The sequence below is a fragment of the Hoplias malabaricus genome, chromosome 9 (genome assembly GCF_029633855.1).
Source record: "Hoplias malabaricus isolate fHopMal1 chromosome 9, fHopMal1.hap1, whole genome shotgun sequence".
NCBI lineage: Eukaryota > Metazoa > Chordata > Actinopteri > Characiformes > Erythrinidae > Hoplias > Hoplias malabaricus.
The window spans coordinates 44,204,113-44,230,989 of record NC_089808.1 but is presented as its reverse complement, the minus strand read 5'-3'; the positions used below and the strand labels follow the sequence as shown (position 1 = coordinate 44,230,989).

The window sequence follows — 26,877 nt, the reverse complement described above, 5'->3', positions numbered from 1 at the left end:
TAGCAGTGATTACTGTAATGGTCTCTGAGCTGGACTTCCACAAAAGACCATTAAACAACTTCAGCTGATTCAGAACACAGCCCCAGAGTCTCACTAGGAGTAAAAGAAGAGATCACCCCCCCCCCCTTCATCCTCAAATCCTTACACTGGAGACCAGTCTGTTACAGAGTAGACTTTAAGGTGTTATTACTGCTCTATAAATGTCTAAATGACCAGTGTATTCATCAGATCTGCTACAGAGACATGAGCCGAGCAGTGCGCTCAGATCTTTAGGAACTAGAGTTAGTCCTGCCTCATGTCAAAACTAAACATGGAGAGGCAGCGTTTAGCTCCGGTGCCGCTCTGAAACAGAACCAGTCTGAGAACATTAGAAGAGCCCTGACTTTAGACACTTTTATATCAAAACTGAAACCTTCCTGTTTGAGCAGCTACAGCTCAGTTTAAAACACTCTGCACTTTTATTCTGTAACAGCATTTTATTTCTTTTCTTTGATTGTATCATTTTAAACTGTTTTAATCATTTTTAATCTTAATTTTTAATTTTAATTTGATTTGGTTGATGAGGTTTTAGATCAGAGCTTGTCTCTGTGTGGTAGATTTTGTTGACGTGGTTCTAGATAGGGGCTTTAATTAGTGTGATAGACTTGGTTGTCGTGGTTCTAGATCAGATCTTGTCTCTGTGGTAGATTTGGTTGATATGGTTCTAGATTAGAGCCTGTCTCTGTGTGGTAGATTTTGTTGACGTGGTTCTAGATAGGGGCTTTATTTAGTGTGGTAGATTTAGTTGATGTGGTTCTACACTCTAAAAAGTACCAACTTAATTGAATTGCTTCAATTGGTAACAAGTAATTCAATTAAGTTTATCCAACTTAATTTTTTAAGTTTTTAAAGGTTGAACTTAAAAAATTAAGTTGGATAAACTTAATTGAATTACTTGTTACCAATTGAAGCAATTCAATTAAGTTGGATCAACTCTTCTCTTTTTAGAGTGTAGATCAGAGCTTGTCTCTATCTATGATTTGGTTGATGACGTTCTAGATAGGGGCTTTAATTAGTGTGATAGACTTGGTTGACGAGGTTCTAGATCAGATCTTGTCTCTGTGTGGTTGATTTGGTTGATGTGGTTCTGTGTGATACATTTGGTAGATGTGGTTGTAGATAAGGGCTTTAATTTGTGTGACAGATTTGTGGCAGCTTGTCTCTCTGTGGTTGACGTGGTTCTAGATCAGATCTTGTCTCTGTGTGGTAGATTTGGTTGATGAGGTTCTAGATCAGTGCTTGTCTGTAGATCGAATGTGTAACTCCACAGTTTCTGTGAACTTTACAGAGTCCTGTCCCACTAAGACACCACAGATCTCTGACCAGAGCTCTTCCGCTGAGAACTAGATCTGTTCCCTAACAACATTCAGTGACAAGTCACCTGCAGCTCACATTCCTCTAATCATCTTCATCATAACAGACTCCTCCCCCTCACCTTCAGTGTCAGTTATGTTCAGATTCTGTGCATCTGTCTACTATTCTATCTGTCAGACCCCAAACTAGTCTATCACACACACAGACACAGGGGAGTCAGATCCCAAACCCAGTGTAGAGCGGCTCAGTAAACTATTCCATCACACACACAGACACAGAGGAGTCAGACCCCAAACCCAGGGTAGAGTGGCTCAGTAAACTATTCTAACACACACAGAGACACAGAGGATCAGACCCCAAACCCAGGGTAGAGCGGCTCAGTAAACAATTCCATTACACACACAGAAACAGATGAGTCAGACCCCAAATCCTGTGTAGAGCGGCTCAGTAAACTATTCCATCACACACACAGACACAGAGGAGTCAGACCCCAAATCCAGTGTAGAGCGGCTCAGTAAACTATTCTAACACACACAGAGACACAGAGGATCAGACCCCAAATGCAGTGTAGAGCGGCTCAGTAAACTATTCCATCACACACACAGACACAGAGGAGTCAGACCCCAAATCCAGTGTAGAGCGGTTCAGTAAACTTTTCTAACACACACACAGACACAGAGGATCAGACCCCAAACCCAGGGTAGAGTGGCTCAGTAAACTATTCTAACACACACAGAGACACAGAGGATCAGACCCCAAACCCAGGGTAGAGCGGCTCAGTAAACAATTCCATTACACACACAGAAACAGATGAGTCAGACCCCAAATCCTGTGTAGAGCGGCTCAGTAAACTATTCCATCACACACACAGACACAGAGGAGTCAGACCCCAAATCCAGTGTAGAGCGGCTCAGTAAACTATTCTAACACACACAGAGACACAGAGGATCAGACCCCAAATCCAGTGTAGAGCGGCTCAGTAAACTATTCCATCACACACACAGACACAGAGGAGTCAGACCCCAAATCCAGTGTAGAGCGGTTCAGTAAACTTTTCTAACACACACACAGACACAGAGGATCAGACCCCAAACCCAGGGTAGAGTGGCTCAGTAAACTATTCTAACACACACAGAGACACAGAGGATCAGACCCCAAACCCAGGGTAGAGCGGCTCAGTAAACTATTCCATTACACACACAGAAACAGAGGAGTCAGACCCCAAATCCAGTGTAGAGCGGCTCAGTAAACTATTCCATCACACACACAGACACAGAGGAGTCAGACCCCAAATCCAGTGTAGAGCGGCTCAGTAAACTATTCTAACACACACAGAGACACAGAGGATCAGACCCCAAACCCAGGGTAGAGCGGCTCAGTAAACTATTCCATCACACACACAGAAACAGAGGAGTCAGACCCCAAATCCAGTGTAGAGCGGCTCAGTAAACTATTCCATCACACACACAGACACAGAGGAGTCAGACCCCAAATCCAGTGTAGAGCGGCTCAGTAAACTATTCCATCACACACACAGACACAGAGGAGTCAGACCCCAAATCCAGTGTAGAGCGGTTCAGTAAACTATTCTAACACACACACAGACACAGAGGAGTCAGACCCCAAATCCAGTGTAGAGCGGTTCAGTAAACTATTCTAACACACACAGAGACACAGAGGATCAGACCCCAAACCCAGGGTAGAGCGGCTCAGTAAACAATTCCATTACACACACAGAAACAGATGAGTCAGACCCCAAATCCTGTGTAGAGCGGCTCAGTAAACTATTCCATCACACACACAGACACAGAGGAGTCAGACCCCAAATCCAGTGTAGAGCGGCTCAGTAAACTATTCTAACACACACAGAGACACAGAGGATCAGACCCCAAATCCAGTGTAGAGCGGCTCAGTAAACTATTCCATCACACACACAGACACAGAGGAGTCAGACCCCAAATCCAGTGTAGAGCGGTTCAGTAAACTTTTCTAACACACACACAGACACAGAGGATCAGACCCCAAACCCAGGGTAGAGTGGCTCAGTAAACTATTCTAACACACACAGAGACACAGAGGATCAGACCCCAAACCCAGGGTAGAGCGGCTCAGTAAACTATTCCATTACACACACAGAAACAGAGGAGTCAGACCCCAAATCCAGTGTAGAGCGGCTCAGTAAACTATTCCATCACACACACAGACACAGAGGAGTCAGACCCCAAATCCAGTGTAGAGCGGCTCAGTAAACTATTCTAACACACACAGAGACACAGAGGATCAGACCCCAAACCCAGGGTAGAGCGGCTCAGTAAACTATTCCATTACACACACAGAAACAGAGGAGTCAGACCCCAAATCCAGTGTAGAGCGGCTCAGTAAACTATTCCATCACACACACAGACACAGAGGAGTCAGACCCCAAATCCAGTGTAGAGCGGCTCAGTAAACTATTCCATCACACACACAGACACAGAGGAGTCAGACCCCAAATCCAGTGTAGAGCGGTTCAGTAAACTATTCTAACACACACACAGACACAGAGGAGTCAGACCCCAAATCCAGTGTAGAGCGGTTCAGTAAACTATTCTAACACACACACAGACACAGAGGAGTCAGACCCCAAATCCAGTGTAGAGCGGTTCAGTAAACTATTCTAACACACACAGAGACACAGAGGATCAGACCCCAAACCCAGGGTAGAGCGGTTCAGTAAACTATTCTAACACACACAGAGACACAAAGGAGTCAGGCCCCAAACCCAGGGTAGAGCAGCTCAGTAAACTATTTTATCTCACACAGATGCACTGAGGAATTTGAAAACCAAAGCCCAAAACCAGCGTAGAGCGGCTCAGTGAATGTGGTGGTGAATGTGTATAAGTGTGTGAGTGTGTGTGTGAGAGGACAGATGGTGTAGAAGGACAGAGTGCCAGACCCCCAGTCCAGATACACTCCTACTCTGTAGCGAGAAGTAGAGACAGGCATTCTAGCTTCTTGATTATTGTGTCTGGCCCAGTAAACATTTTTGGAGCACATGAGACACCAGTATTTGGATTCACTGAATCCAAATTTCTTGTCTCCCTTTGTCCTGATATCTCTGTATGACACTGCTATATCAGGCCTCCACCCGCTCCACTCCACCTCCCAGTAACAGCGTCCAGTTAAACTCTCCGCACACAGAACCTGAAGACATTGATCAGACGTCTCTGACTGAGGTTTCAGAAACTCCACCTTCTTGTTTTCCCCAGAGAGTGAGAGATGAGGGTGGGCTGTGTTCGGATCCAGAGTCAGATTACAGGCATCTGCACACACACACACACACACACACACACACACACACACACACACACACAGATTTAAACATTTAAATCGCCTTTAAATGTTTAAATCTGTGTGTGTGTGTGTGTGTGTGTGTGATTAAAGATCAACAGTGATTGTACTTTTAAGAATTTCTCAGTATCAGCAATATATTTCCCCAGGTGTGATTTGGTGGTGGATCATTCTCAACGCTGCAGTGACACTGATGTGGTGGTGGTGTGTTAGTGTGTGTTGTGCTGGTGTAGACTGGATCAGACACAGCAGTGCTGCTGGAGTTTTTAAACCCAGTGTCCACTCACTGTCCACTGTCAGGTTCCTAAGGGCAAACAAAGTATGCAGAGCAACAGATGGACTACAGTCTGCAACTATAGAACCACACAGTGTTCCCGTAGGATCAGAGGAGCTGAGAGAGTAAACTGTGGGTGGAGAAACAAGCAGGTCATCATAACATCATGGTTGATTAGTGTGTATCTATTTATCTGTCAGCATCATTTATTTATATTTAATCCATCATTTAATTCAAAAAGGTAAACTGTCACATGTAAAGTGACATATTTCAAAAATTTGTTTAATTATCTTCATGACATACAGGCCATGAACACCTCAGCAAACTAAAATATCCCATGTGAATTCTCATGGAGGTGATCAGCATGTGGCACGACCAAGACCTCAGTGAAGCCCAGATTATTGTGATAGTGGCCTTCAGCTCGTCTGTAGCTGTGTCGGGTGTCTGAGATCTGTCTAGGGTTCAGGTCCAGAGATTTGGCTGGACAATCAGGAACAGTAATCTCATGGTCAGAAGTTATTTGGTCGTAGATTTGACACTGTGGGCAGATGCAACCTTCTTCTTGAGGAGGAAATTGATATCTCCATAAAGCTTGTGTGATTTAGTGTGTGATTAAATGTGTTTGTGGGGTAGTCATACATTTTTTAAGTCCTGGCTTCATCCTGGTCATCCCTCCGTGCTCCACCCTAAACACACCCACACACACACACACACACACACACACACACATTCAGAGAGAGAGAGAGGTACACAGGTTGGTAGTGTTCTGCAGAAGTAACATATCTGAATGCAATTTCACTACACAGGATATCCATGCTTAAGGCAGTAGAGTCCTCTCAGTCAGTAGGGGGCAGTATTGGCAATAATATTTTTCTGGATTAAATGAACATTTCTGACTCAGTATCAATTCATAGAGTGTTTACATATCCAATTCTCCAATAAAACTTTGCATCTATTACATCCATTTTCTGTTGGTGAACATGGGATTTCTCATCTACAAAGCACCATATTTAAAGGCATAGTTTGAATAAAATCAAAAAACACTTTTTTATGAAATTCAGAAGATGCTTCCTCACCATGTGCTGCTCTCTGGTCGGTTTGTGCTGGAAACAGGTCTAATGTTTTTACAAAACCCCAGTGTCTGTAAATGAGTTAAAAAATGAACTGGCTCGGTCCAGTATGCTATGCTTTCTCTCTCTCTCTGCTCATGTAAAAGGCATCTGGAGCACTTTTAACCAACAGAGAGACTCCAAACGTTGAAAAGCATTAACCTAAATTGAGGATATTGCTCATGACTGCTCCAAAGGTGGGTAACACTGATTAATTTTTGCTGTTTCAGATATCTTAAGGTGGAAATATCTCCAAACTCAGTAGATGGCTAACTGCATTACAGACAGTGCTACAAAACTAAACAACTCGAGTTCCTGTGGTAATTCAAACTGTGAATAAAAACTTAAAGTCAATTAAAATTTCATCCATGTACAAACAAATTCAAACACACCGTTCCACCTTTAAAAACGCAGAGCTCCAAACTGCATTTGCCCATAATTTTAAACATTCCCTTTAACATCTGAAGAATATTTAAAATATCTTTGTTCTGTTAAACAATACTAACAGAACCTATGAATAAATAGGTCATCAAATGATAAACATGTCAATACTGCTGTGTTCCATTGTGAACTAACACATTAAATAAGAACACACAAAAATAATAGAGCACTATTATCTATGGCCCCATATCAATGTCAAATCTAGAGGGTGCAAAACCACCAGGTTTTAAAAAGTTATAACATTTTGTATGTGTAAATATATCTCTTACAGTAGAAAGAAAAGAAATCATCTCCCAAAGAATCAGTTTCAGTCTGGGATTTGGGATCTACTCCTGGTGAATTATTCAGTCAAAACTCTTGGAATCAGCTAAGTATTAGTTTGCAAGCACATTCTGCATCCACCTTTGAACTTAAACAGACAGAACTCTGCATCATTTCCACATATGTATCATATTACTATGATCTCTACCCACTGTAAACAGTGGATAAACCATGAATCTTTCATGACTCTACATTTATCTATGGCTCTGGCACTATCCTGGTTAAAACAGACAGCAGCTCTGTGAACAGAGTGTGTAGTGAAGCACAGTCAGTGACAGTGCCTCAAGTTGCCCTGACCTGAAATCAAATGCAGAACTTTTCATCTTTGTATTTCTAAAATCAGAAATTGGGTCATCTCCCACTTTACATTTTCCCATTACAGCTATCACACAGACACTTGTACTAGTCCAGACTTGTCCCAGTGCGTGACAAATGTGTGAAACATTTTGAATTAAATGTGGTTGATGAGTGAGGACAAATTTCTAGTCAAGTGGAAAAAATATTCTAGAATAAACAGTGACACAGTTTGAAAGTGACGTTACAATATATATGCAGGCAATTCCTCTCTTTCTTCATAACAGAAATATTTTCACACTAAAATAATTCTATAATTTTAATTCACTCATTGTCTGTAACCCTTATACAGTTCAGGGTCGCAGTGTGTCCGGAGCTGACCCAGAATCACTGGACAGGCAGGAACACACCCTGGAACACACCCTGGAAGGGGTGCCAGTCTATCACCACACACCCACCCTGTCACTCACAGACTATATGTTTCACCTGGTATTTTTCCACCCTTTAGGTTTGACACTAATGTGGTACAGTATAGGTTTTCCCCAGATACAAACCAGATAATATTTTTTAGCTTATTAAACTCCTGCTTACCTGAGTGTCCACTGCCACATCACTAGAGAACAGACCCCTAAAGACACACTACAGATAAATGCTGTGGTTTACTTAGAAACTCTGTAGACTCTAATGAACTACTATGAGGTGGACAGACCTTGTTTCCAGACTTCCATTTGGGTTAGGGTGTGTGTGTGTGTGTGTGTGTGTGTGTGTGTGTGTGTGTGAGAGAGAGAGAGAGAGAGAGAGAGAGGGAGAGAGAGAGAGAGAGAGAGAGAGACTCACTGTAGTGTCTCCAGTGCACAGTGTGGATCCTGCAGTTGATCAGAGAGAAGCTTCACCCCAGACTCTCCTAGGTTATTGTAGGTCAGATCCAGTTCTCTCAGGTGGGAGGGGTTTGATTTCAGAGCTGAAGCCAGAGAAGAACACCCTACATCTGTTATCATACACCCAGACAATCTGCAGAAAGGAAGGAAAAGAGGAAGATATGACATTTAAATAAAGAAAAATATAGCTACAGAACAACACAAAAAACAAACACCACATTCTGAAAAATGTATTCATTAAAGGCAAAGTTCATGATTTTGGGGAACTGCTGTTCTCTTGTTCATTTATGTTATCCCAAATTTGGAGTCAGTTTCATCTTAATTAATAACAAAAATAAGTCAATATTACCCACTTATGGAGAAGGAATAGAACAACATTCACATCTTTTTACATGCTTTTCAAAGTTTGGAGATCTCTCCACTGTCCATAAAGCCTCCAGATACCATTTCTCATGGCTTAGCTAGTGACACACAGAGAGCAATGGAGTAAGCCACTCTGTTTTCCCATTTAAGAGAGTTAGGAATGTGTACAAATATCTAAGGATTTTCCTGCATGCAAACTGACTGGAAATTGATATATAATATTGATGTATGAACAATACCCTGATGCATTCAAATTCTGATCAAATGGTTTCCCAAAACTAACAGTGGGCATCAGCATAGGAAAGGTGTGAATTTGGAACTACAGCCCTGAGAGTGTCATTATTAGCTTTATTAGTTTACTGTTAGCTCCTGTTGAATATGTCTCTGATTCAGGAAATAGTGTTTATGGTTCTGATTATAAATTCTTTAATAAAGCTTTATTTTTAAATGTAAATTTAGTTACAAAGGAAGAAAATTCCCTCTAGAGAAAATGCAAAATATATGATTAGAAGCAACAGCATCTGCGTTGGTATAAACCAACACTAATGGCCATTGTGAGTGATTTAATGTACTGTTAACAAACAAAGAATGAGTTATATTCTCCAGAATTTACGCAGAGGACGAGTATTGGACATTCATTTCTCTGTTATATTAGCTTAGTTTACAAAATCAAAGATGCAACTCAAACAAACATAAACAGAGTTTAAAATCTCATCATGGGGCAGTTAAGGTAAAAGTATTGCATTCGAATTATAAATCAATTACATGTCTCCATTAAGGAAGTTATGCAGTGATATAGATGTTAGGCAAGGAAAACAGAATTAAACATGTGATATGCACAGACAGGGACACTGAAATGTAATAATCTAATACTGTAATTCAGCATATTGTCCTTTGAGGATTGAGATTGTAACAAAGACTAAATAAACAGTAAAAACTCACCCGAGAGTCTCCAGTTTACAGAGTGGACTCTTCAGTCCACCAGAGAGCAGCTCTAATCCTGAATCCCGCAGGTCATTGTTACTGATGGCCAGCTCTTTCAGGGAGTTTTTTGATTGTAGAACTGACCCCAGAGATTCACAGGCTTTGTGTCCAAAATTACAGAGACATAGTCTGAGAAGGAATAATACACATAGCACAGTAAAAACAGATAAGATAATATATCACATGTATAATAATTAAAGGGCTCTCTTTGTTGGAATAACTATGATCTTGTATAAAACAAAATCCAAAATAAATGAGAAACAACTTAAAGATAACAAATATCAGTGGGTGAAACCTCAGCATTAGCAATAAAGGACATTTCCTGTCCCACTGCACATTTTTAGCAATACGTATGCAAACACTACAATAAATACATTGTGTGGTTTGATTGATATCTGTGGTATTTAAGGGCAAACCTCACAACAACACATTTACACACATCTAACGGTAGAGAAAATGCAGTAGATTTCATGATAATCAAGAGGTTTCATTGTCAAGTGCTCCATTTTGAGGATACAATCTGGTGGTGTCCCTGACAGTGTAGCACAGTGATTTTTGTTCAGTTTTGCACAAGATCTAGGATCTTTTTCAGCAGCATGCCCCCAGGCTCACACTACTTTTGTGGGTGTGTGTTTGTGTAAAAAAGAGAGAGAGTAATTTGACGTCTGTGAGTATGCTATCAACTGTACAGTTTTTCTGCTGGGAGCCATCCCCTCAAGTGCAGTTTCTGAAATGTTGCACCCACTGTGTAAATGTGGTGAAATTAATGGGTGTCATCACATCTCCATGTCCTGTATTTGTCAATTCAAATTAAAAGCCCTCTGCAGAGATTTCATAAAAGTCTGAAGTAATAGCAGCACTGAGATTTTCTTTTGCAGGGTTGCTTTTCTGCTTGCGGGTGCTGTGCTGAGTGGTCAGAGAGCCGAAGTGTTTCCCTCGCAGGTTTGGCTTATCCAGTCATGGGTGCTGTTCTCTGTGCTACAGACTTGCACACACACCTGGATTTGGTGTGGTGGGTTTTGTGATTAATTAAACTCATCTATATTTTACTAGGAGCTTTTTCCTGCTAACAATCTAGGCTCTACATTCAGGACATTAACCAGGACTGTGCATGCTCATCCTCAGCATACAGAGAGGAGGTGCAGTGGCTGACAGACTGGTGTAAAGTCAACAACCTTCACCTGAATGTGAGCAAGACCAAGGAAATGGTTGTTGACTTCAGGAGAGTACAAAATAACCACTCTCCATTCAACATCGATGGGTTCTCTGTGTAGATCATTAAGAGCACCAAATTCCTCTGTGTCCACTTAGCAGGGAACTTCACCTGGACCCTGAACGCCAGCTGTTCTTCCTCTGGAAGCTGAGAAAAGCCCGTCTCCCTCCACCCATCCTCACCATCTTCTACAGAGGCACCAAAGAGAGCATCCTGAGCAGTTGCATCACGGCCTGGTTTGGGAATTGCACTGTCTCTGACCACAAGACCCTCCAGTGTATAATGAGGACAGCTGAGAGGATCATCAGAGCCTCTCTCTCCTCCATCATGGACATTTACTCTGCCTGCTGCATCTGCGAAACAACCAGCAGTGCGGAGAATCCCACCCACCCCTCACACACACTGTTCTCTCTCCTGCCATCGGGAAGAAGGTATCGCAGCATGTCTGCACTCGTGTTTTGTGTTGCATTATGATCCCGGAGGAACTTAGTTTTGTTTCACTGTGTACTCTATGTATACAAACAGGATTCCAAAAAAGTTGGGACACTAAACAAATTGTGAATAAAAACTGAATGCAATGATGTGGAGGTGCCAACATCTAATATTTTATTCAGAATAGAACACAAATCACAGATCAAAAGTTTAAACTGAGAGAATGTATCATTTTAAGGGAAAAATATGTTGATTCAAAATTTCATGGCATCAACAAATCCCAAAAAAGTTGGGACAAGGCCATTTTTTACCACTGTGTGGCATCCCCCCTTCTTCTTACAACACTCAACAGACGTCTGGGGACAGAGGAGACCAGTTTCTCAAGTTTAGAAATAGGAATGCTCTCCCATTCATGTGTAATACAGGCCTCTAACTGTTCAATCATCTTGGGCCTTGTTTGTCGCACCTTCCTCTTTATGATGCGCCAAATGTTCTCTACAGGTGTAAGATCTGGACTGCAGGCTGGACAGTACCCAGATCCTTCTCCTACGTAGCCATGATGTTGTGATTGCTGCAGAATGTGGTCTGACAATATCTTGTTGAAAAATGCAGGGTTTTCCCATGAAAGAGATGACGTCTAGATGGGAGCAAATGTTGTTCTAGAACCTGAACATAGTTCTCTGCATTAATGGTGCATTTCCAGACATGCAAGCTGCCCATGCCACAAGCACTCATGCAACCCCATACCCTCAGTGATGCAGACTTCTGAACGGAGCGTTATCCTTGGGTTATCCTTGTCCTCTCTGGTCTGGATGACATGGCGTCCCAGTGTTCCATAAAGAACTTCAAATCGTGACTCATCTGACCACAGAACAGTCTTCCATTTTGCCACACTCCATTTTAAAAGACCCCTGGCCCAGTGCAAACATCTGAGCTTGTGGAGCTTGCTTAGAAATGGCTTCCTCTTTGCACTGTAGAGATTCAGCTGGCAACGGCAGATGGCACGGTGGATTGTGTTCACTGACAATGCTTCCTGGAAGTATTCCTGAGCCCATTCTGTTATTTCTTTGACAGTGGCATTCCTGTTTGAGGTGCAGTGACGTTTAAGGGCCCAGAGATCACGAGCATCCAGTAGAGTTTTACGGCCTTGACCCTTATGCACAGCAATTGTTCCAGATTCTTTGTATCTTTTGATGATGTTATGCACGGTTGATGATGATAACTTAAAAGTCTTTGCTATTTTATGCTGGGTAACACCATTCTGGTATTGCTGCACTATCTTTCTGTGCAACAATGGTGGAATCCTCTTACCGTCTTGGCTTCAGACAGACACTGACACTCCGAGAAGCTCTTTTTATACCCAATCATGTTGTCAATTGACCTAATTAGTGTTAGCTGTTGGTTATATGCTCAATTTCCTTTTTCCAGCCACTTATTGCTACTTGTCCCAACTTTTTTGGAATTTGTTGACACTGTGAAATTTTGAATCAACATATTTTTTTCTTTAAAATGTTACATTTACTCAGATTAAACTGATCTGTCATCTATGTTCTATTACGAATAAAATATTGACATTTGCAATCTCCACATCATTGCGTTCAGTTTTTTTTCACAATTTGTTTAGTGTCCCATTAGTTGAAATGACAATAAAGATTAAAAATATGTTATGACAATAAAGATCTTAAATCTTAAATTGTAAATATTTTATACAGTCCTGCATATTATGAAAAGTTTTAAAAGAGTGAGACATGATTATTTCATTAATTTTTAAAATTACAATAAAAAATACTTGACTTGATTTTTCAGATAGTGTTGAAGGCATTGAACTCTAAATGTGTATATATTTATATAAAAGAACAACCAAATTCATTCATTCATTCATTATCTGTAACCTCTTATCAAGTTCAGGGTCGCGGTGGGTCCAGAGCCTACCTGGAATCATTGGGTGCAAGGCGGGAATATACCCTGGAGGGGGCACCAGTCCTTCACAGGGCAACACAGACACACACACATACACATTCACTCACACCTACGGACAATTTTGATTCACCAATCCACCTACCAAAGTGTGTTTTTGGACTGTGGGAGGAAACCGGAGCAGCCGGAGGAAACCCACACGGACACGGGGAGAACACACCAACTCCTCACAGACAGTCACCTGGAGCGGGAATCAAACCCACAACCTCCAGACCCCTGGAGCTGTGTGACTGCGACACTACCTGCTGCGCCACCGTGCCACCCAACAACCAAATTGTTCAATGAAAATATTAGGTTGTGAAAAAGTGAGTGAAAACATTGGGTTCATAGTCCCTCCCAGCAGTAAATATGGAAAAAACATAGATCAACCATAACATTATGGCCACTTCCTTGTTTCTACACTCCATGCTCTCATCTCCACTGACCAAGGGGAACAATTACAGATTGTAGGCCATCTGATGCTCTGCATACTTTGTTTGCTCCCTTTGAGCTGCAATGAGTTTCCACTGAATTTCTATTGTTTGTAGTGTTATACTCTCTCCTGCTGTTCACAATGGTCACAGGAGGGAACATCAGCAGTCGATGAATGTATGTGTAATGGCTGACTGCAGTTAGCAATAATGGAATCTGATTCCTTAAAGTTATTACCATCAGTGTATAAGTGCACGTAATATCATGAAATCTCACCTAAGAGTCTCCAGTTTACAGAGAGAACTCTTTAGTGCAGCAGAGAGCAGCTTCACTCCTGAATCCTGCAGGTCATTGTTACTGAGGTCCAAATATTTGAGACAGGAGTTCACTGATTGTAGCACTGTTCCCAGAGCTCCACCAGCTTTATTCTGAAGATTACAGCTATATAGTCTGGAAAGGAATATACAGGGAACAATTAAAACTGAGAGGATGATAATTAAATCTCTTTGTTGCTTTATTTATTCTAAGTTTATTTAAAAAAATCTTTATAGAATAAAATATATTAAACATTTTCTGTAGTGTGCCGCTGTCCCATTTCATTCTTCCAAACGGGATCCTCTTTCAGGATTTTTTTTTTGGCCTTCCCAAAAACTTTCTGCCAGATTCATGAATGCTGCATAAATACCAGATGTAAAAGGACAACATGTGTACGTCAGTAAATACCAGTGGTTTGCCCTTTAAGCAGACATGCACTTTTCTTTACTATTAGCATACCCTTACCATAATCCACACCCATGACTTTCAAATGACTACCATAAAAGGAAGCCCTTAGGCTGAGGAATCACAGCAAAAAGCCTTAAAAATCAGTTCTAAGCAGAAATCAATGTTTCTTTAAAGTGCATGTGAATATGCATCTTTTTTGCACTTATAATTGACACAACTTCCTTCTATGAGTTTGAGCCATTTGACACTCTCTATGGTCTCTCATAGAGGGATAAATGCCTGTGGAGTTGTTCCTGCTCTACACAAGCTCCTTCAAATGCCTTAATTTTGGGGTGCATGACCACACACTGCGAAAGGGCAGGGGCCAATGTGTGTGGTGCAGGTACTGAATTGCCTCATTTTGGTGTGCACCCTCATGTTAGTTACAGTGCATCAAGTGTAATCCCAGCTTAAAATTCCTGGGAGGATTCTTGGATGATTTAGGGCTTAAAGATTCCTGCATGTAATGCTCCATTGTCCAAGGAGACAAGTACAGACCACACCTGTGCAGGTACAGGAAGAGCATGGGATCTGTTGGACTCCCTTCTCAAAGCTGGCTCTAAAATTTTGCACAAATACAAAAGAATGGATCTGAATAGATACCAACAAATAATCACTCTCAGCTTATAAAACTGTATAGTTCCCAATATGCTAAAGTTCTTCTTGCAGAGCCCTGTCTCGTAAATCCAGCAGCAGTGCAACATCAGCCATTTACTCAGGTGGGTATTTAGACCCTAAACCCTTTTATATTTAAATAATTTGCAATAATGAAGTAACAGACTGACCACAAGAAATAAAATGTTTTAGCAAACAATTGCCCTGTATTTACTGGATGTTACAGGCTGAGTAACAGGCTGATTAGAAGATAATTAAGAAGATTAAGATATGAAGAAGATAATTGTTTGCTTGCAGAGTGAAATTTCATTTTAATTTATTTAGTCAATAAATCGGTATTAATGTTTAATTACTAAATTAAAATACATTCATGTCAAATGGCCCTTTTTGACAGGTGTAGACACCTCCTTAAGCACAGGTATAAAATTTGTGAATCCAGGCATTTACAAAAAGTGTTTTACCAATGATTTATTCCCAAATTTGTTCTGATCACATTCCATTGTTTATTTATATGTATGTTTCTGAAAAACATGACTTATTTTATGCCATTAAAGTTGACACTTCACCTGAGAGTCTCCAGTTTACAGAGTGGACTCTTCAGTCCAGCAGAGAGCAGCTCCACTCCTGAATCCTGCAGGTTATTGTTACTGAGGTCCAGCTTTTTCAGGGAGGAATTTGACTGAAGGCCTGATCCCAGAGCTTCACAAAATTTGTCCACAATACTACAGCTAGCTAATCTGAAAAAATAATTTACAGAGCACATATGTTAAAGAATTTGAATACTATCTTTATTTGGACTACATTTGATATGTTGTACAAAGGGAAGCATTAATTTGTCTGTTTTACTAACTCTATTAATGTCATGTAATCATGTATTTCAGTGTTTTATTTTACGGTTGAGCAATTAATTCACAAAAAATACTTAATAACCAATGAAACTCACCTGAGAGTCTCCAGTTTACAGAGTGGACTCTTCAGTGCAGCAGAGAGTGGCTCCACTCCTGAATCCTGCAGCTCATTGTTACTGAGGTCCAGCTCTTTCAGGGAGTTTTCTGATTGTAGAGCTGATCCCAGAGATTCACATAAGTCCTTGGTTAAAATACAGCAACTCAGTCTGCAAAGAAACAGCATTTTATGAATTCAAATAGTTTAAAAACAGAATTTTAATTTTGTTGACTGTCATTGACCATTTGCCTGTCCTCTTTTACATTGTTGATCCTTCATTTTTGTTTTGTTGTACTCTTTTGATTTTCTATTTTTTTTCTATTCTGCTGTTCTTATTTGCAACAGGTGGAAAAAACAGCACTCAGTGGATGCATTCCAGGTGTGATGGCTTTGCTAAGTAACGAATGAGTAAACTGAGTGAAATAATGACTTTTAGTGAAAGAGTACATATCAACAGAGGCTGCAGAGAACAGTGCAGAGGGAGTTTTCATATACATGAGGTTTTATTGTTGCTAGTAAGATTACAAAGTTAAATTTGCTGCTAGAAAAATCTTAAATGGTCTCACTATACGGAACATCTTAGCCTTATGCCCCTCATTTTCATCTTCTCTTCTTTTGTCTCCTGGTTTCCTTCTTCCACCTTTAGGTCCAGCTTATTTCCCCCCACCATCACTCTGCTGAACTCCACAGTAAACCGATAATCACTCCTGACCAAAAACTCTACTCTCCCATACTCCAGCCACATACAGTGTACACTGGACTCATTTATACGCTGTATTCACACCTTTTGCACAAGTATCTCTTCAGCCTTGACAGGAAGTAGAGACACTGCTGTTCTTTCCTGGTGATGGAGCTGGTGTTGAAGGACCAGGTGAGCTCCTCCTTCAGGTGAACACCAAGGAATTTGGTTCTCCTGACCATCTCCACTGTGGAGCTGTTGATGTTCAGCGGAGATTAATCCTGTCCTACTCTTCTGAACTTAACCACCACCTCTTTAGTGTTGTCCACATTCAGAGACAGATTGTTAACTCTACACCAGTCCTTTACAAGACACCCTTGTGTCATTAGTGAACTGATAATTGTGGTTTGAGCTGTGCGTTGCTGCGCTGTCATGAGTCAGCAGAGTGAACTGCAGTGGACTGAACACACAGCCCTGGGTGGCCCCAGTGCTCAGCATGGTGTTGCTGGAGATGTTCTTCTTGATCCAGACTGACTGAGGTCTCCCAACTACAGTCTGTAAACAGCATTCAAACATATGTTCTTCAATGTCCAGTTGAAGCCAACCAAGACCATGCAGCTTCTCCAGCAAATCATGGGCTAGGCTGTAACTTGTCTGTTTTCCAGAGGTGTGGGTGTAGCAGTGTCTGGTGGTAATATACATATATGGACATGTTATACACAGGCACACAATATACTGTGCCCATGTACTGAAGGGGAAAATAACTGAAAATAAACAAAAATAACCATTTTGGATCCATCACACTTAACATTGTGCAGTGTCCCAACTTTTCTGGAAATGGGGTTTACGTTTTATATTCATGTTTTTCTTCGCTGTTCTTGATTTAATTACTGTATTACACAATTAATTTTATTCTTTAAATTAAATTCTATTAGTGTGCTGTAATTTTCATCACTTTATCACTATATTTATAATTTTGTTTATGTTTTACTTTGAATATGCAGATCTGCTCTCAACAATGTTCTCAAATTTCTGAACAAAATAAAGTTGATATAGTGCATGTAACTAAGAAAAATTACTAAATCTAAATTACTAAAATTTCACCTTCAAACAATATAATCAATCATCAAAAGAAACACTATATATTCATATATTAAAACTGTGATATAAATGTGAATATGAGAAACATCACTGATGTAGATCTAACACTCACCGAGCTTTTTTGTAGACAGCCACAACTGGGATCAGTCTCCTATAACCCTCCTCTGATGTTCTGTATTTATTCAGGTCCAGTTCATCCTTCTCATCTTCTGAGGTCAGGAGAATGTAGGCTACAGCTGAACACTGTTCAGGAGAGAGCTTCACTTCTGAGTGTTTCTCTGAGTTTAGAAACTCCTCAATCTCTCTGTAGAGGGACTGGTCCTTCATCTCAGACAGACACAGGAACAGATTGATAGAGCGCTCTGTAGGGATTGGATAAATACCTGTTTTGATGAATTGTTTGATGTGCTTTATGGTTCTCTCTGGTCTCCTGTGTGTGTGGTTCAGCAGACTCTGTAGGAATATCTGATTGGACTCCAGTGAGAGTCCCAGCAGAAACCGGAGGAACAGATCCAGGTGTCCATTCTGACTCTCTACAGCTTTATTCACTGCTCCCTTCAGAAGATCATCCAGAGAAACCTTCTTAAACTGAACTCTGGATGCATGTGCTTCAGAGCTATTTTCATCATCAGAGCTCTCAGAACTGTTAAACGTATAATGAACATGCAGAAAACACTGCAGTGGCTCCATGATGTTGTTCTCATAGCAGTGAAACACAAAGACAGCAGCCAGGAACTCCTGAAAACTCAGATGAACAAAGCAGTAGACCTTCCTCTGGAGGATCACACACTCCTCCCTAAAGATCTCAGTGAAGATCCCCGAATACACCGAGGCCTCAGTGACATCATTACTGCTCTCTCTCAGGTCCTCTTCATAGAACATCACATTGCCCTTCAGCAGCTGTGTGAAAGCCAGTTCAGCCAGTTTCAGAAGCTCAGTTCTGTTGGACTCCAGAAGTTTCTTTGGGTCTCTCTCCTCTTTCTCCTCATACTTCTCCTTCTTCATGTTTGTCAGAGTGAGCAGGAAGTGTGAGTACATTTCAGTCAGAGTTTTAGGGATCTCTGTGTGACTCTGTGTGATGATTCTCTGAAGAACAGTGGCTGAGATCCAGCAGAAGACGGGAATGTGGCACATGATGTGGAGGCTTCTCACTGTCTTAATGTGGGAGATGATCTTCTGGGCTTGGTCTTGGTCCCTGATTTTCTTCCTGAAGTACTCCTCCTTCTGGGGGTCGGTGAATCCCTGAATTTCTGTCACACGGTGGATGAACCGAGGAGGGATCTGATTGGCTGCTGCTGGTCGGGAGGTGATCCAGATTAGAGCAGAGGGAAGCAGATCTCCTCTGATGAGATTCGTCATTAACACACCCACTGATGATGTCATGGTGATGTCAGACACTTTCTCACACTGTTCAAAGGCCAGTGGAACTCTGCTTTCATCCAGACCATCAAATATAAACACAGCTCTGAGCTGGTCATATTTCTCTGGGTCCAGATCTCTGAGCTCAGGATGGAAGGCACACAGAAGTCCATGAAGACTGTACTGATCATCTTTAATCAAGTTCAGCTCCCGGAACGGAAGCACAAACATGAGATCCACCTCCTGATTGGCTGCTCCTTCAGCCCAGTCCAGAATGAACTTCTGCACGGAGACAGTTTTTCCAATTCCAGCGATGCCTTTAGTCAGAACACTTCTGATCTCCTGCTCTTCTGCCCCTTTATCCTCTTTTCTGTCTCTGAGTCTGAGATCTTCAGCCTTCACTCCTCCATCAGGACCTTGTAGAGGTTTAAAGATGTCTGAGCAGTGGATTGGAGCGTCCTGCTGGTGTCTCCTGGGTGTTTTCTCCATCTGTAAAACCTCATGTTCTTCATTCACTCCTTCACTCTCTCCCTCGATGATGTAGAGCTGAGTGTAGACACTGTTCAGGAGGGTTTTATTCTCTGGGGTTCTGATTCCCTCAAATAAACTCTCGTACCTGTTCTTCAGGATGGTTCTGTGTCTCTCTGAAACTCTATGAAGATCATCCATGCTACACCTGAAGGAGACACAGTGGAAGAATGATCTTAGTATCCATTTATTAATTTCATATAACCACTTTATCACTTTCAGGGTCTCTGTGGGTCATATTGTAGTTCAATATAGTATGAATTAGTACATATGAATGAAAAGTTTTTAATTCTTAATCTTGGACTTTAATTTAGAAAATACATTTTTGGTTTGTGCCTCACCCTTAAAATTATTTTTTCCAGCTCACCCTAATGACCTAGAGCTTATAACAAACAAATGTTTTGTATACAGACTCTGTTGTATACAAACCTAGATAACATTGCGCAAAACGAATCAAGATGAAACAAGAGCAAAGAGACTACCATTAGCCTTATAGTTATTGTCACAGATGTGTTTCTGGTATTTAAAAAACAGGAAATGCCCTCGTCATTGGAAGGTCTGGAGAATCTATGGTGCTTTATATCAATGTCTTATAAATATAGTTTATCTTGTCGGTTGCTGACAGTGTGTGTGTGATCAGGGAAAGCCTGTTATTTTCTGTTCACACCAAGCTACAAAACTGAAGCACCGTGTTGAGACGACATTAAAGCAACTTGTTTACCAACAAGAAAACAACTTGAAAACAACAAGATAACATTTAGGTTTTGAACATTGCTAAAACCAAGAACCTGAACATTTTATCAGTAATGTGATCTACACTTGATAAAGGAACAGGGCATCGCTGGGAACAAGATATTTATTACTGGCTTACATTTCTATAAGGGTTCGACAGATAAAAAGTGCTGTAACTAATCCACAGACTCGTTTATTTTGAGTAACACCTCGCTCTGGTGGTCTTTAATAATCTGGAGATTTCCCACATTGTGGTGTAAAGTTAAACACAAAGCCGTACAGATGTAATTCACTTGTCAGAAAGTCAGTAACAGTGAGATGTGTCAGTGTACAGTTGTGTTCAAAATAATAGCAGTGTGTTTAAAAACATTAGTTAAGCACAAAATCTTAATAGCAGTTTTTATTTCCATGCATTGGGAACATTGCATACTGTTTTCCAAATCAAAACATGAAGAAAAATTTTAATAATTTTTAACTACTTTACAGAAAATACCAAACAATTAACATTGGGCTGTTCAAAAAAATAGCAGTATCTGCATTTGTCTTTTCTAACTCAAAATATGTACTCTTTTTTTTGGGATTTATCATTCCTGTGAATCACTAACCTAATATTTAGTTGAATAACCACAGTTTTTTAGAACTGCTTCACATCTGTGTTGCATAGAGTCAACGAACTTCTGGCACCTGTCACCTGGTATTCCAGCCCAGGATGCTTTGAATACATTCCACAATTCATTTGCATTTCTCGGTTTTGCCTCAGAAACTGCATCTTTGATGTCACCCCACAAGTTTTCTATCGGATTAAGGTCTGGGGATTGGGCTGGCCGTTCCATAAGCTCAATTTTGTTGGAATGGAACCAAGATTTTCCTCGTTTACTAGTGTGTTTAGGGTCGTTGTCTTGTTGAAACACTCATTTCAAGGGCATTTCCTCTTCAGCGTAAGGCAACATGACCTGTTCAAGTATTCTGATATATGCAAACTGGTCCATGATCCCTGGTGTGCGGTAAATAGGCCCAGCACCAGTAAGAGAAACATGCCCATCTCATGATGCTTGCACCACCATGCTTCACTGTCTTCAGAGTGTACAGTGGCTTGAATTCAGAGTTTGGGGGTCATCTGACGAACTGTCTGCGGCCCTTGGACCCAAAAAGAACAATTTTGCTTTCATCAGTCCACAATATGTTTCTCCATTTCTCTTTAGGCCAGTTGATGTCTTTTTTTTTAACAGTGGGACTTTGCGGGGACTTCTTGCTAATAGTTTAGCTTCACACAGGCGTCTTCTAACTGTCACAGTACTCACAGGTAACCTGAGACTGTCTTTGATCATCCTGGAGCTGATCATTGGCTGAGCCTTTGCCATTCTGACTATTCTTTGATCCATTCGAATGGTAGTCTTCCGTTTTCTTCCACGTCTCTCTGATTTTCCTCTCCATTTTAAAGCATTGGAGATCATTTTGGCTGAACAGCCTATTATTGTCTGCACGTCTTTATAAGTTTTACCCTCTCCAATCAACTTTATAATCAAAGCTCGCTGTTCTTCTGAACAATGTCTCGATCGACCCATTTTTCTCATGCTTTCAAGGAGAAATGCATGTAGAGCATGTGCTGGCTTCACCCTTAAATAAGGGACACCTGATTCACACCTGTTTCCTCACAGAATGATTGCCCTCACTAATTGAACTCCACGCTGCTATTATTTTGAACACACCCCATTCAATTAATTATGCAAATACACAGACTCAAGAGCATGCATATCATGAATGCTGAGTCTGTTGGTTTTCTGAGAATCTACTGCACGAACTGTTACATTGTTTGTCATGTGGTAATATAATTTATACCAAAAACAGTAATTATCTGGTTAGTCAAATTGGACTGCTATTATTTTGAACACAACTGTATTCATGCCATTATAGTGACACACAAGACTTTCTGTTTGTTAAATACATAGTAGAAAACAAAAGGCTGTGTCACAGAAACATTTTCCAAACATAAAGAAGAGACTATGATAAATATTACCTCAACAACATTCACCACATTTCTGTTGGAGGCTCCAGTAAAACACTGAGCTGCTCTGCGGTGGACGGTGGACCTACAGTGCTGAAGCGGCACAAGTGTGTCCCCAGTTCCGCTCTCAACTCTCTGAACACTTGAGCATGCATTTGTTTAGGTCCCAAAGAGACTTGTCTGGGGAAAAGAGGACCTCTGGTCACCACCAAACGGTTCCAAATTTAGTTCATGAAGTGGAATGTGAAATACGGCTAATCTAACCACAGATGGTGTAGTGGCACCACCTTAAGTTCACTCTGTGAAATACGACTGAAGTAACAGTTCCTATTCGCGCATGTGCATTTCAGCATTAGGTGTCTGTCAGTCAGTCAGCCAGTAAGCGCAAATACAGTCTGGCAACCATTTAGAGAGAAAAAGCCAGTGGTACAGTGATTATACACGTACTTTAAAACAGGATGCTCATAACCATGATGCTCATAAATGGAGACACAAAACTAGAATGTTTCTGAATTGCATGGCAGCACAACATCTCTGGCTACAGACATGCTTTATCTAAAGCCAAATCACAGTATCTCTTCAATTATGAATAACAACAACAAAAGAACACTAGATTTCCCATTTAATTAGTGTCAAAACTAACTGGCAAAAAAATTTAAATCAACACCATTGTCCCTTCTGATTGTTGTAGTAACTATTTCATGACGTTTTTAAATGTTAAAATTGATTGCATTTGACAGAAAATTTAAAATCTATGCAAAGTCATAAGTCATATGCAATAATAAACTCAACACTCAACACAGGATATGTTCCTAAAACTCTGAAACTAGCAGAAATCAAACTAATTACTAAAAAAACACAACCTTGACCCTCTTGAGCTCACAAACTACAGGACAATATCCAACCTCCCTTTTATTTCTAAAATCTTGTGTCACAGCAGTTGTCATGAAGTATCTCCGTCTGGATTTAGACCTAATCACAGCACAGAAACAGCTTTAACGAGTAACTGACTTACTCCTTTCAGTTGATAAGGGCTGTATCTCTATTCTGGTGCTGCTTGACCTTAGCACAGTATTTGATATCACAGATCATGCGATGCTACTTGATAGGCTGGAAAATCCTTTAGGAATAAAACGATCTGTCCTCTTTGGGTTCAGATCCTATTTGTCTGACTGTTATCAATTTGTTTATGTGAAGAATAAATCCTCATATTATTTAGATAAATATGGGGTTCCACAAGGGTCCATGCTTGGTCCTCTATTATTCACCCTCTATAAGATACCACTGGAAAGAATGATCTGTAAACATGCCATTACATTCCATTGCTAAACAGATCCTGCCAGACTCTCAGATCCTCCTTACCCATCAGTCTCACTGTCCCCACACTGTTCCCAATGACCGCCATGGGGTTTAGAGCTTTTACCCATTCTGCCCCCCGTTTCTGGAACTCACTCCCACAGGACATCCGTAATATTGACTCCTTGGACATTTTCAAGTCATGCCTCAAAATCAACCTGTTTAGCACAGCATACAGCCTTTAGACTGCTCCCTTGATTTTATGTTACTTTTTTAATGTTTACCTGTTTTTATTGTTTCTATGTTGATTCTATATGGTCTCCTGCTCTGATTTTATTCTTTTTATGTATGGTGACCTTGAGAGTCCTGAAAGAGTCCCTTTTCCTTGCCGCTATCACCCTCAGCTTGCTCATAGGAGGCTTGGACCAGGAGCTCTGTAAATCTGCTTTGTGATGATATTTCTGTTGTGAAAAGTAGTATATAAAAAGTAAATATATGAAGTAAATTATATTTAAGTAGTTATGATTAAATTAGAATTATAATAAATTAGAATTTCTTTAGAGTACACTGACAGTCAGCTGTTTGACGGCCTCTTCTCTGTCTGTGTCTAACTCTGTTCTGTTTGTTTTGTTCAGATGATTCAGTATATGTGTATTATTTTTCTTCCTGTGTTGCTGATTGCTGAGCCTGGTTCTTCATTGCTGCTTGATGTTTCTCTGCTTGCTATCACCAGTGCTAATGGCTGGGCCTGCTGATCATTAGAGGCTGTGTCATTGCAATTGATGGGTGATTAGGTTTGGATGATTCTAAGGGCCTGTTACTGAGAGGACTCTAAAAAGACTCTATGTTGGGGCCAAGAGAATTGCTGAAATATGAAATCTCAGACACACGCTACCAAGTGCAGCATTCTGCTCAGTCAACTTGCACACACTGCCCTCCTCAATGAACATCATGCAAACACTCCACTACTATAGAATCCCAAGAAGGTCAAATTTAGGCCTATAATTACTCTGGTCCACTTACTGACTTACTCACTTTAATTGTGGGTCTGGGTTTACTCCTGTGTATTAGTGCTCACTGCTGAGGGGGCTGCCTTCTCTTATATATAGTATGTAATGTGCAATTATTTGTCATTGTACAATGTACAACAGAATGTGTCTTCTGTATTTAACCCATCTGTGGCAGTGAACACACTTTCTCTCTCTCTCTCTCTCTCTCTCTCACACACACACACACACACACACACACACACACACACATACACGCTAATGCACTATGGGCTGTGAACACACACCCAGAACAGTGGACAGCCATCCACGGCGCCTGGGGAGTGTTTGGGGGGGTAAGTGCCTTTCTCAAGGGCCCTTCAGCCGTGGATGTTCCTGCCGGTTCTGGAGATTGAACCGGTGACCTTATCACAGCTATTCTGTAGTCTCAGTGTGGCTGTGTTTCTGCTATTCTTTAGTGATTTTTGTTCTCTGTAAAATTACTTGAGTAAGCTTCTATATGAATTAATATGTACTCTGTGTTGTTTTTCTCCCTAGAAATGCAGTAAAATATGTGGAACACATTGACCGTGCTACAGGTGTGTGCAAGAAGCTGAAGATGCTCTCTGTCTCTTATCTACTGTTAAGGTTTAACAATAGTGTCAGGGAAGAAGAGGACGTATACCCAAGACCAAGAGGCTTTAACTACTGCTTCATTACTGTCAGTGTCACACTGAAGGACAGGTACTTACTCTGGGTCTGAGGGTACACTGCTGGATTCAGGAGGTACATCTATGGACTTTCTCCTCATGGACACACAGCTGGGTTCTCCTCCTTCTTCTCCTTGTGGTTCTCCACAAGGTTGATGTATGGATTTGTCACTCTTCAGAGGCACACAGCTGGGTTCTCCTCCTTTACTGAAGTTAGGAGGTTGAGGTATGGACTGGTCACTCTTCAGAGACACACAGCTGGGTTCTGGAGATGCTGAGCTCTGTGGCTGTGATCTGAAAACACCAAACAAATATTATCAACAATTATTAACAATTTCCTAAACATTTCTCTATAACCACTCTCTAAACACTGATATATTTAAAGAAAAATATAAAAATATGTTAAGTTATTCTTCACCTCAGGTAACATTTGCATACAGAGATCATACATTATGCATTATACAGAAAGATCTGTTTATAATACAGATATGTTCAGATAATGTTATAAATTATACAGAGACATCAGTTTATAACACAGATAACAGAGGCTAGACTTTTTTCTGTTCTGGCACTCTGATAATGGAATGAACTTCCATTGACTGTTCAAACATCATAAGCTCTTACAGTCTTCAAACCCTGACTGAAGACATATCTGTTATGTAGTGGTTAAATTTTACCTGCTTTTACCTCAATACACCTACTTAAAATGTGTGCACAACTCATTAAAAACAGAGAGATTTCCAGTTAAACAGCGGCATGCTGCTGAATGAATGCCTTGAATGCAGTATCTTCTAAATATTATGTTAGTGAAGATATTGTCGTCTTTTATTATCGTCTGTACATTGCGGTTAACATTAGCCACCAGCTCACCTAGCTACTGTGCAGACTGTTGTTTTGGCTGGGAAGCTGTGAATGTGCCGCGTGTGTAGGATGGATGTGTGGAATGAGAACACACGTCAAGGTAGAATTAGTTTAACCTTTAGTTACGACATAATGAGCATTTACAGCATATGGGACTAGATAGCTCCAGTACCTAAACTAAACACTGAGCTCAATGCTGGGGCTATACAGTGATACTATACTGCTATACTGCTGTGTTTCACTGAAATAAGACCATGACATCCAAGCCAGCTTATCAAACCAGCCTTACCATCCATCAACAACCGTAAATACACATTTGCCTAGCCCCACTGTCACCTAGCCCAAATGCGTGCTCAGTGACACCAGTTCCATGTGAGCTATATGTAATTCATCACCAGCAGTCGCAATGACACAACACAGCACCCCACTCACCTGTCCTGTACTACAAATCCCCTAACACATTTTCATTATATTAGTTTCCCTTTAACTATCGATAAACCTGATGTCATTGTGTGTTAAATGTCCAGCTCCACCCACATTCTCTAAGAAGACTGAAATTCTCCTCTCTGTTCTCCAAAGTTAAACTTAGATGACCCCCTCATTTACTGGGACACACTCCAAATTAATTACAATGAGACGAGTATTAGACCTAGATTTATTTCAGAGGTAGTCCTGCTTAAAAGCATTTAGAGCAGAGTAAGTCATGTTTAACTGGATTTAGAGCAGAATTCGTTTTGTTTAACTAGATATTTAGTGCAAGTGAATTTCTGTTGAGCTGGATGTTAAAAGTAGCACTAATGCATTGTGTCTGTAATATAATGATAAGTGAATATTTTTACGTATTTTAATGCGATGTTATTGTCTCTCTCACTTTGGGTCAGAGGTTCCTCCTCCACTGCTGTAGTTAGGAAGATCCAT

General features: G+C 40.7%; 1 protein-coding gene across 1 annotated transcript in view; it reads right to left on the bottom strand.

The window, feature by feature from the left end:
- The window catches only part of LOC136706698 (NACHT, LRR and PYD domains-containing protein 3-like), a 29,806-nt gene extending 2,929 nt beyond the window's left edge, over positions 1-26,877 (bottom strand). The window contains exons 1-12 of the mRNA XM_066680291.1: positions 26,831-26,877; positions 25,141-25,392; positions 23,423-23,620; positions 19,244-19,517; positions 17,595-19,186; positions 15,701-15,871; positions 15,324-15,494; positions 13,657-13,830; positions 9,306-9,476; positions 7,960-8,133; positions 5,597-5,643; positions 4,152-4,655 (exon numbers count right to left, since the gene is read on the bottom strand). Of these exons, the coding sequence (XP_066536388.1) occupies positions 4,152-4,655; positions 5,597-5,643; positions 7,960-8,133; positions 9,306-9,476; positions 13,657-13,830; positions 15,324-15,494; positions 15,701-15,871; positions 17,595-19,186; positions 19,244-19,517; positions 23,423-23,620; positions 25,141-25,392; positions 26,831-26,877 (3,775 nt within the window). The remainder of the gene's footprint in view (positions 1-4,151; positions 4,656-5,596; positions 5,644-7,959; positions 8,134-9,305; positions 9,477-13,656; positions 13,831-15,323; positions 15,495-15,700; positions 15,872-17,594; positions 19,187-19,243; positions 19,518-23,422; positions 23,621-25,140; positions 25,393-26,830) is intronic.